General features: G+C 36.6%; 1 protein-coding gene across 2 annotated transcripts in view; it reads left to right on the forward strand.

The window, feature by feature from the left end:
• Positions 1–7,854, forward strand: part of LOC127623090 (segment polarity protein dishevelled homolog DVL-3-like) — a 42,479-nt gene extending 34,625 nt beyond the window's left edge. Inside the window, exons 8-15 of one of the 2 annotated variants that reach the window (XM_052097336.1) lie at positions 416–555; positions 647–723; positions 826–893; positions 2,267–2,416; positions 2,792–2,923; positions 4,766–4,933; positions 5,057–5,272; positions 6,615–7,854. In XM_052097336.1, the coding sequence (XP_051953296.1) occupies positions 416–555; positions 647–723; positions 826–893; positions 2,267–2,416; positions 2,792–2,923; positions 4,766–4,933; positions 5,057–5,272; positions 6,615–7,003 (1,340 nt within the window). In that variant the 3' untranslated portion in view covers positions 7,004–7,854. The remainder of the gene's footprint in view (positions 1–415; positions 556–646; positions 724–825; positions 894–2,266; positions 2,417–2,791; positions 2,924–4,765; positions 4,934–5,056; positions 5,273–6,614) is intronic. The other variant, XM_052097337.1, reaches the window with a different exon arrangement.
• Positions 7,855–12,242: the final 4,388 nt, after the last annotated feature.

A 12,242-nucleotide genomic window follows, 5' to 3' on the forward strand; every position in this document is an offset into this window, starting at 1 on the left:
TGTTGGGTAGTAGTCCGCTGTGGTGTTTGCTCTGATGCGGGCTTAGCTGAAGGGCGCAGTGAGGGGAAAAGGGGGCACTCGTGAGCACCCTTTGGATTGCATAAAAAAAATATGGCCACATTATGCTGTAATATTCTAATAAAAAAAAAGTACTTCAGAGAGATTTGTGATAATTAATTATATGAAACTTTATGAAAGCTACGCTGCTTCTTTGGAATAATGTGCACTGATGAGTCATGCTAAAGATGACCACAGACTTCAAGTACAAAAAAACTAGGATCAATTCTGATTTTGTGTTGTGTTTGAAGTTTTACAGCACTCTCACACAACAGTAAATTTATGCTCTCTTTTGTCTTACCATGTGCACTCTGGACTTCTTTCCATTCTGTACCTCTCTCTGTCTCTTTTTCTATAGAGAAGTATAATTTTCTGGGCATTAGTATAGTGGGGCAGAGTAATGAGAGGGGTGATGGAGGGATCTATATTGGCTCCATCATGAAGGGCGGGGCAGTGGCTGCTGATGGACGCATTGAACCTGGAGACATGCTACTGCAGGTCAGTATTTGTCTTTGCTTTTTGAATAATAATAAGACTAAGATTTTAGGTCCTGAGCTATTGTTTGTCATGTGTTGCTTTTGTGTTGTAGGTGAACGATATAAACTTTGAGAACATGACTAATGATGATGCTGTGAGGGTGCTGCGAGAAATCGTCCATAAACCCGGGTAAGAGAAGGACGCTGTGATGTCCTGGTCAGACATTGTTTTAACTTTAAGTGGACTTGGGCAGTTTTGTGTCAGTACTGATTTGTGTGTTTATGTTTACAGCCTTATCACACTGACTGTGGCAAAATGTTGGGATCCAAACCCCCGTAGCTGTTTCACCCTCCCACGGAGTAAGTGTACACTGGGATATTTTTAGAATTAATAGAAACTGGAATAGAACTAGGATATGTCGCCAAGTTGAAAGTCAAGATGAAGTGTCATTCGCAACCTATTTCACTTCCATTCTGTGAAACAGGGTATTCAGTGAAGAAAATAATGTTGGTGGGGACATTAGTTAATCCATCAGGAATTGAAATTAATGTGAAAAGTGGGCATTCCAAAGTGTACAGTCACTTTTTGAGTACCTCATCCTGAAATGGTAGCCAAAAAGGAAAGCAGTTTCAGAGCTGAAGCAAGTTATTACATTTTGATTAAATATTATGAAGACAGTTCTTTGGAATAACTTATAGGGACAATACATAGGGACTATGCACCTGTAAATCAGACACAAAAAGACCAGGAACATTGTCTTAAAGGGAAAATGATCTCATCAGATAGTCACCCTCATGCGGTCTCAATCTCAGATTACTTTCTTTCCTCTGCGAAACACAAACGATACACAAAAATATATTTTGAAGGAACTATGATGTTTTTGTCCATACAATGTAAGTCAATGGGTTAAAAAAATAGCAGCATAAAAGATTTTTAGTGAATAAGGACTTACATTTTTTCTGTTTCTCACTCAAACCAATCGTATTGCTTCAGAAGACATGGATCAAACCACTTAAGTTGTCTGGGCTGCCTTTATGTCCTTTTTGGTGCTTGAAAGTTTTTGACCTCATTGATCCCAATAAAGAAAGTTATATTAGTTTGAGAGGAAATAAGGGTGAGTAAATAATTAGAGTGTGAACTATCAGGTGTAAACACTGATAATATCAGTGAACTATCACTTTTAGAAGTAAATAGGGTTCATTTTTATTTAAAATTGGCAAAGAGAAAAACAGTTTGCATATTTAAGCAATATGCCATAAAAGCCATGAGTTAAAGTGATTTTATCACAGTTAATGGGAATAACCATGGTAGAATCATTGTTACACATGCCCTCTGTGGATAAAAGTACAAATAAAAAATACTGTCACTTTGTTAACGGACACCAATGTTCAATAAATTAGATTTATTATTATACAAAATTGGAATAAACATTTGTTCCACTAGGTTATATACTGTAGCTCTATTTATAGTTATACAGATTGAACTAACTGTAGGTGATACAGAAATTGAGATTGCTGCCTCAGCAATACAGAATTCATCTTATAAGCAGTCACAGTTGTGAATAAATCAACTAATTTACAATGGTTTTAAATGTGCTTTAAGACAGATCTGTTTAATAAACATATTTTAATAATGTTTTGCAGTATGCTTATTTAACTGTTTTTGTCCTGTTTGGTAGCAATTAAAGTGATACGACATCCCCTTACTATTTACTCCTCCCTCATTTATGCAGGTGAGCCAATCCGTCCTATAGACCCTGCTGCCTGGGTGTCTCACACTGCTGCGATGACTGGGACGTTCCCAGTGTACGGTATGAGCCCTTCCATGAGCACAATCACCTCCACCAGCTCCTCTATCACAAGCTCCATTCCAGAGATCGAACGTAAGTGTTTTACCCACCAGTCCTTCCCATAATCCATCTCTGCTGTGCCCGCTGTCTTCCTGTAACCTGAGGATGACTTCATCTGCCAATCCACTGCTTTTTTCATAATAGCCCTTAACAATGAGTGTGTTTAGGGGAAGTAATCACAAAGATTCATTATTAATCCTTTAACCACAAGACTTGATATTAATAAGATAAACAAAAATGTTTATAGTGTATTAGATTGATTTGTCCTTATCTACCAAAGTAGTGTTTGCAAAGCTAGATACTCATCCGTGATTGGCTGCTAATGTCTATAATACCTTAATGTTTAGCAACACATTTATCCACATCTGCGGACTGCTCTGCACACTCACAGTCTGCATTACTTTGCAGGGTTCAACGAATTCCATCTGTCCATTCATAGTGACATGGCAACAGTAGCCAAAGCATTGGCATCGGCAGAGTCAGGACTGGAGGTGCGAGACAGAATGTGGCTAAAGATCACCATCCCCAACGCCTTCATAGGTAAAACAGCACCCTCACTCTCTGAAGAGTTAGGCTTCTGACTAAAATACATGCCTGCTGAAAAGACATTGCTGGTCACCAGTATATATTGTTGTTTAAATGTTGGTCAACAAAGCGGGATGCTGGTGTGTTCCAACTAGGAGTTCCTTGGTTAACCAGCAATACCAGTAAAACTAAAACCCAAATTGCGTGAGGAAAATCCCCCTCACACCATCTCTTAAAAAGTTATGCTGGTGAACAGTATAACTATGCTGGTCCACCAGAGAAACCAGCATAAACCTGTCAAGATCAGTATGGAATTTGCAAGCTAGTTAAGTTAGTCTTTTAAGTACAGTTACTTCAGAGTCACTGGCTTTTAAAATAAAACATTAAGAAATCAGACTACTTTTTAGTAGGGCTATCTATCGATTAACATTTGTATTAAAATTAATTACATGATGTGCCGTTTCATTAATCACAATTAATTGCATATATCAATATTTACAAGACCGCTGCCAAATAAAGATAATTTAGTATATAATAAATAGAAAAATTATTAATATACTGTATAATTAAGTATTTTGATTCATATCATTTAAATACATTACATTATACGCATATATACAGTAGTGACAATAGAGAAGTAAAGCAGTTTCTACAAAACAAAAAGTAGCTTAAAAGTCAAAATATTGTTTGTTATAGTTCCACGTTATAACATAACCCTATTATTGCCCTTCTTGTATCTGAGCTATTTTAAATTGTTAGTCTAAGTGCTGTGTTCCATTCAAAGTCAGATGTGGGATATTCTTACTTCCAACAGCCCTAGAGATGTGTTCTTGCAACCCAATTGATAAACAAGGCTGCCATGCTAGCATTTGTGCTACAGGTATACAATTATCAAAAGAGAGTATAATCAAAGTCTTTTTAGCAAGTCAGTTCACTCGGTGGCCTCTTTGGAACGCTCATGGGCAGCTATTTTCCTATGTAAACAAGTGGCATGCCAGTGCAGCTCCAATCTACTTGATGGGGAAAGACCGAAATCTCCAAGATGGTTGGTCAAGATTACGATCAAAGAAAATATTTCAAATCAGCCCTAAAATCTGACTACAATGGTATTATAAATTGTGCTTCCTTATCTCAGCTTATGCTAAAAAGTGTATTTTTCCTGTATAGCTAATGAGCATGCGTGTTCTCGAGTTGATTGACAGGCAATGTCTGTCTCTAAAAGGTGATTGGTTCTTTTACCTGAAGACGGGACTTCTTTTCTACATCCGTTGACTGTTGGGCATTCCAATTTCTCCCATTCAGTTTAATAGAAGGTACCCGTCTCTACTAAATAGTCTCTGGTATAATATACCATGTCTTATACACCTGTTTCTGCAGAGGTTTGTTAAACAAATGCCGACATGTTTGTGTGATGTCACGCACCTGCATCTCGGTGAAGTTGAAAATTTCCGCATGAGTTTCCCAGTTGGAATTCCGACTTCAAGTGAGGTTCCATTTGCACATTTCCTAGTATGAAGTTGGAATTTCCAACTTACCGAGTTGAATGGAACACAGCATTAGTACTCCGTCAGCATTAGTACTCATTGTTGTATTGCTCCAAAGCCATGTGACCTTCTTTCCTGTTGAACACAAAAGCAGATGTTAGGTAGAATGACATCCTCAGTCACCATTTCCTTTCATTGTGTGAAAAAGAAGATGCAATGAAAGTGAATGGTGAACATTTTGCCTAATATCACCTTTTGTGCTCCACGGAAAAAGAAGGTTAAATGCGCTAAATAGAAGGTTTGTCGCATTTGTGACCATATCACTTGCAGTCAGTAGCACTGACAAAGGTAAAACATTTGTAATTCTCTTCAGGTTCAGATGTAGTGGATTGGCTCTATCATCACGTCGAGGGCTTCACTGACCGGCGGGAAGCACGTAAATATGCCAGCAACCTGTTAAAAGCAGGCTACATCCGCCACACAGTCAACAAAATCACCTTCTCCGAACAGTGCTATTACATCTTTGGTGATCTCTGCGGTAGTGAGTTTCTCATCTTTTATGTTTTAATTTCTCCCCTCATTTCCACTCTTTCTCATAGAAGCATCAATTATTTACTCATTTGGAGTAAACTCTTTTTCCCTTTTGTTTTTGCCTTTGTCTCAGATATGGCCAATCTCACTTTGCATGACCATGACGGTTCTAGTGGGGCGTCTGACCAGGACACTCTCGCTCCGTTGCCCCTCTCTGGGGCAGCTCCCTGGCCACTACCATTCCCTTATCAGTATCCCATACCTCATCCATACAATCCCTACCCTGCGCATGATCCCACCTACAGCTTCGCTGCAGGGGGAGGCAGTGCTGGCAGCCCGCACAGCGAAGGTGAGACTGTTTGACTCTTTAGCCGTGTTTACACCTGATTTTTATATCTGATATTTGTCTCAGGTGATCAAATCACAAGATGTTTGCCATTTTCATCTGGTACTAATATGCATATTATTTACATTTTACTTTTATTCACATGGCTTGGGTGATCAGATCACATATGTTTTGGACACAGTTTACATGTGTTTAGCACTGTACCCACTTGTGATCGGTTGACTCGTATCAGATGATAATGCCATGTGTAAACGGGGTTATCTATCAAAATTGTTTGGGATGAATTTAGGGGGACAGTGAATAGGAGAGTTCCTTTTAGGGATTTGCTGATAAAATCATATAATAATGTATTGTGACAATGTAACTCACAAATATTTTATTAGATTTGTGTATTCATATGTCCATTATTTCAATTATAAAGAAGCAGTTCTCCTAAATAAGCGCAAATTCTGAGCTTTAAACCTCTTAAGAATTTTGTGCGGTGTCAATCGATATTCTGTTATGACATTGTGATGTTTTGCGATCAGTTTTGGGTAAGTTACTCAAAAAAGAAATACCATTATTCGCCGGTGGCTCATAAGATCCAGGAAGCGGTAGTAAAAGTGATTCCTTCTGCCTTCTTAAGCTGCATGTGCACAATAGTCTTTGTCTCTTCGTACATATTTCACAACACAACGTTAGTAAAGTGTGAGCGGCAGGGTCACTTACACTCCGGTTTTATTTCCTCTAACATGTTTAAAAAAAGGGACTCTCCACCACGTTAAGCGGCTGCATTTTTCTAACTATATACTTAGATATCCAATTTGTTAGCTTCTTAGCCTGTGGCGAATCAATTGATAATTTGATCCTTGGGTTCAAAGCTTTTGCAATCGTAGGTTGTACCTGCCTTTCGCTGCACATCCCTGCCATTCGCGATGATATCTGTTCATATGGGATATTAGATTGGTTGTGTTCCTGAAGTATGGCAATTCTGCATGTTTTGCACACTTTTTTTTAATTTATCCAGGTATATGCCAGCTCCATCAACCCAGAATCCAAAATGACAATAACTTAATATTAAGTACATTAAATGTTATATCACCCCCTTGTGGTTTCCCAAAATAATACGCCGGACTACATTAAACAGAAGTCTAATTGACAGTGAATTGGAAACCAAACAAACTAGGCTTCCAATTTAAAGGTCGCTAATGTTAATATATCGATGCCTCAAAAACCTATTGAGAAATGAATGTCGAAGCAATAAATTATGTAACAATATTTTATGACAATTCTTTTGGAAACACTAACGGTGACACACAGTTTTGAGACACAGTTTCACTTTTCCTTTCTCTTGTTATATTCACAGGAAGCCGTAGCAGTGGCTCAAATCGCAGTGGTAGCAAAAACGGCAAAAACGCAGCAGCTGGAACACAGGAGTCTGGAGGAAAATCCGGAGGCAGTGGTAGTGAGTCAGAGAAAAGAGAGAAGACTCCCAGTGAGTGTTCTGCAACGCCCCCTAGTGAACACAGTGTACATAGCTCACATACTATTCGTAGCATGCACAGTGTCTACTCTCACAGCCAGGTCTGTGAACCTCATGGCCTCCCTCCCCAGCCACAGATGCCCATAACAGCAGTACCAGGATCACCTCCTGGCCAAGACCTGTCATCTGTGCCCCCCGAACTCACTGCCTCGCGCCAGTCTTTCCGCATGGCTATGGGAAACCCCAGTGAGTTCTTTGTTGATGTCATGTGATGTGCTTCGGGTGACCCAGAGGGAACAGCACGCTCAAGTCACTGTGAAATGAATAAAGAAAGATGAGAGCAAAACTAATATAAAATTATCTAAAAGGTTAAATACATTTTAGTTGGGATGGTAATGGAGCAGGGTGAGTGTCCCTCCTGTTGTCCCACCTGTGTCCTGTGGCTTGTACTTTCTTCAGTGAAGAAGACTGGAAGAGATGGAAAGCTCATGTATCCCATGATGCTCTTTGAGACTAGAGGTGACTCTATGGGATGCCGTGTTGAAGTCAGTTGAAGATTTCTGTTTTTTTGTGTACTTTTTACGTACTTTACCTGCATTTTTATATTTCGTCCTCTTGACTTTTTTCTTAAACTCAAGCTAATCTATCAAAGACTAAAATAAGAGAAGATAACAAAGCAGCACAAGGTAAAGAAGTGACGTTATATTCTTGTGACTCACCTTTTGCATTTTAAATGATGAACCTAAATCATTTATAATGATAAAAAAGGACAAACACTATCAAAAGATCGAATCATAGACAATTATTTTATATTTATGTCATTTGTTTGAATATTTCTGCTAATAATCGTGGATAGTCAGAGAGAGAGAGAGAGTTTTAAGTTTACAGACAAGTCTGCCTTGACCTTTGGGTTAAAATGAATTATTGCGCGTGATGCATGGTATTTAAAATAAAGACAACATGAAATTGTATTTCCAATGCTTTTAAATTCTGTAATATGACATTGTTTTATAAAACAGAATATTAAACAGGATATAATGTACTGTATGCAGGGACATGATTATATGCATTGAGATTTGATTGGATTGTGAAAAGTTGGTTATTAATATTGGTTATTAAAGGGATAATTCACACAAAAATGAAAATTCTCTCATCATTTTCTCACCCTCATGCCATCCCAGATGTGTCTGACTGTCTTCTCAGCAGAACAAAAATGAAGAATTTTTGGAAGAATATTTCAGCTCTGTTGGTCCATACAATGCAAGTGAATGGGTGGCAACATTTTTGAAGCTCCAAAAAGCACATAAAGGCGTCATAAAAATAATCCATACTCTGGTGGATTAATTAATGTCTTCTGAAGCAAAACGCTAAGTGTGTGTGTTAAGAAAAATATCCATGTTTAAAACTTTTTTACTAAACATTTTCGCTTCCAGCCAGCTTGAGGTTTGTACGTTGACGAGGGTGGAATTCAAACTGTCTCTCGCATGATGTAAGCCTGTAAGCCTCCTCTGCATAGACATTCATTCGTAGATATCTTATTAGCAGCTGTTCCTATGGACCACAATACTGTTTCCACACAAAAGCAGTTTATGCAGAGGTCTGAGCTAGTGTTGTCACGGTACCAAAATTTCAGTAGTCGCTACCAATACCAGTGAAATTTCACTACTCGATACCATTTTCGGTACCAAAGCAAAACACAAAAACAGGTTACTGAACAAAACTCTTTTATTAACAAAGTCTACAAAACATTAGTAGCAGAAATAAAAACAGAAATATGCCATTGAGCAACACTTTAATTTAAATATATTATTTTTGAATTATAACAAAACTGAACAATGTATGCTTAAAGTATTTTTGAACACTTATATAAGATTTGCTTCAACTTTTGCAACTTTTAATTTAAATTTTTACCAAGTACTAAAAAAAAACTAAATAAACAAGCATAAAATAGAATGAATAAAAACAATTTCCAAACTAATGTGCAAAGTGATCTCGTATTAATAAAGCTGCATATTGCCATGTTTCTTCACAATAAGAAATGCACAGTGACCTATATTATGATTAAATAAGTCGCGAGCAATCACGTGCTGCACTCGCACTTCATCATTACAGTTTAATGGGATTTCATGTTAAGTTAAATGAGATCAGACGACTATTAGACAAAGAATTTCTTGACAATTTTTAATTTGAATAATGTCGACTAAACGTTTCAGCCCTAATGCAAATGATAATATGCTTTTAAACTCACCTGCTTTATTTGCTTGAATAAATCCAGGCGTCTGTCTTTCAGGTGCTTTATTAAGTTTGATGTGTTACTATTACTCTAAAATGACTTTGCCTTTCAGCTTACATCACCTTCCCCTTTTATTTCCCTCTAACCTGCTGTCATATAGAAACAATTTTGTTACGATCCAATCATTTCACTTGAAATATTTCACATTACGGATTGATTGTTGTGTTTACTTTAAAGAGCAGGTTTGTGTTGGGAGATATGATAAACCTCAGAGCCAGCATCACTGAAGAGGTTTGAAATGGATCTTTAACATTTTAAAATTCAAAAATGATCCAGTACACACAGTGAACCTGATGCAGTACAATGTCTTTGAGAGCAGATCTCGTCACTCTCTCACTCTGCCCTGAACAACACAGTATCAATATGTTCGTGTTATTTCATCATTAACTATCAGCAATCTGAATACTGTACTTTGCAGTCTGTTTCTTCGTTTCTCTGCAAACCTTACCTTATTTTCTCAGATGCTTTTATGGCGTTTTTAATTATTGGAAAAAGATCAGATGGTTAAATTTAATACATGTTTTTTGACAAAACAAAACAAATGATTTTATTTATAAATATAGTTTACTGCCTAAAATTGGGTCTTTGAATATTTCTGGTTTTGCATTTTAAAGCATTTCCATGAGAAAAAGAAAATCACTTTTCTGCAATTATGAAGAAAAACAAGGCCTTCTCTTTCACACAACATCAAGAAATGCAGCCTATTTTTAAAACACATGGTTCCTGCTTAGGATTTAATAGTAAATATAATAATTTCAGTTTTTTTACCAGAAATATACTGGCACTGCCTTTACAATGCCCACCTTAAAAACAGCTGGTTTAGGTCTATTATGAAGTCAATTCAAGTGTGTGTGTGTGATTCTCACGAAATCCAGATTTAGAAGGTGTCCAGCATCAGAATCTTTAAAATGCCCTTAAAGCCAATTTTCTTTTTGCACATATAAGATTAAGGTCTGAACTTACTATAACCATTATTTTTAGAAGATTAAAAAAAATATTTCCTATATAATTATTTAAATTTTTTAGATGACGTCCATAAAAAATTGTCATTACCGCAACATGACATTACATTAAATATATGGTTAAAAATGTGTATTTTTGGCTAATGTTAAAGTAGACTCTTATTACGCATGCTCAAAGCTATGTAAAACTCTGGAGAGATTACTTTTTCATATTTATTATTTTTTGAATTTCCTTATTTTCTCTTATTACCGAAACATACGTGATGATTTAAAATTTATTTTATTTAATTGTTTTACTAAAAGATAACATACACATTTGTTATGTAGCAGAGCTTAAATAAGTAGTGTTGTGTAATATGTATATACATTTTAAAACAAAATATGATTATCTAATTATTACTTAATTTGTAAAAAAGATACATGTTCCGGTAATGAAAATGCCATTTCGGAAATGAGATTTAGCTCACACATTCACTGTTGACAAAGGGGTTTGATGCCTAACCCTATTTTACATATTTAAAACGCATTCAATTTTTTAAAGAATATTTATTTCATAAACAGAGTTTCATTTTCTCATTTATCGTAATCATCACAGTACCATGCCTTGTGTTAACAAGTGTTGTGTATACAAGTTACAATCTTATGCTCATAAAGAATCATGTCATGTAGCCTACACTGTAGTACTAACAAATATACAACCATTAGTATAAATATTATCATTCTAGTATAACATATAATCATGTGTTCATGAGAACTTTTTCAATGTAACATATCATCATGTGGTCCTGAGAAACATTTCAATGTAACAGCATCATGCGCTCTTGTAAAAAGATTTTAGTTGAGCTAAAACACTTTGGTCCTGACATTCAACCACACAACCTTTTTCTGAGAATAATTTCATGTGAAGAACTTGAATAGCAGCAACTCGATTTATGAGTTGGTCAAACAAAAACAAACAACTGGAACGACTGCTTTGTACCAATAACGTTTTCCCCCAACTGTAACTCATTTATGAGTGTTTTTGTACCAAATTTGCAAATAATTTGTGTCTAGTTCCTGTCTGTTATTTTGTTCATTTGCAAAGGAATTTTCTGCCTCACTTAATGAAGATGCTGGGGTTAGATCTAGAAGTGCTTGCTCTTGCTTTTATTTTCTGTAATATTTTGCAGAATTTTGCTTCCATTTTATTTTTTTTCTCTCATGCTGTCTACTTGTGAGGTCCTGAGTAGTCTTCATTTGACCATTTTCTTTACGTTACCGATACCTGGAAAAATAAAAATGAACGAAAGGTGAAAAGCACGGACATAAATACAAACTTTGGGCTATGATCAAAATTGCACACAATTGTTCATTTAGGAATGGTAGGTGTGTGTGTGTTTGTGTGTGCATGGGTATGTGAGTGTAAGCATGCGCACACACATGGGCATGCATGTCTGTGTGTGATGTATGTGAAAGAGAGTGTGTGTGTATGTACAATATAGTGTATACTGTACAATTATGTCAGCCTTCACGTATGCATGTCAGCATCAATGTGTATGTACATGAGTGTGTGTGTGTGTGTGTGTGTGTGTGTGTCTACGCACACACATGGGCATGTCTGTATGTGATGTGTGTGAAAGAGAGTGTGTATGTATACAATATATACTGTACAATTATGTCAGCCTTCACGTTTTCGTGTGTGTGTGTGTGTGTGTGTGTGTGTGTGTATGCACATGCAGGTCTGTGTGTGTACTTATATTTCTGTGCACGTGCGTGTGTCTGTGTGAGAGTGAGTGCAAGTGCTGGTCAAAACAGTGAATCCAAGTTATATTTTTTCCCTATTATCACCCTGTCCCCTGACCTCTCTCTCTCCTTTCTTCTGTACTCCTCAAGTAACACTGGATTGCTGTATATATTTTACCCTATGCTTTGCCAGCCTGTCTTTTGCTGATGCCCTTTTCTTTTCAACTGATGCTTTCCTGTAACAAAATACACAATAGTTATCTTGAATGTAACATTTCATGAAAAAGACATTGAAATACATTGTTTCACAGTAAAAAATATTAAATAATATTACATTTATAGTAGGTGGCCTATACTGCATTCATACTGCTTTTTGTGGAAGCACTTCATAAAAATGAAAAATGAGTGACCCCTGCTGGGGGGGTTGTAATAGCTATTTTGTTAACGCAATCTGTTCAAGAAGTGTTTAAGGCAAATATCAAGTTATATTGAAATGAGCAAGAGTTATAGTGCATGTCCCTCCTTCATAAGTCT

Source organism: Xyrauchen texanus, chromosome 29 (genome assembly GCF_025860055.1).
Source record: "Xyrauchen texanus isolate HMW12.3.18 chromosome 29, RBS_HiC_50CHRs, whole genome shotgun sequence".
In the NCBI taxonomy this organism is placed as follows: domain Eukaryota; kingdom Metazoa; phylum Chordata; class Actinopteri; order Cypriniformes; family Catostomidae; genus Xyrauchen; species Xyrauchen texanus.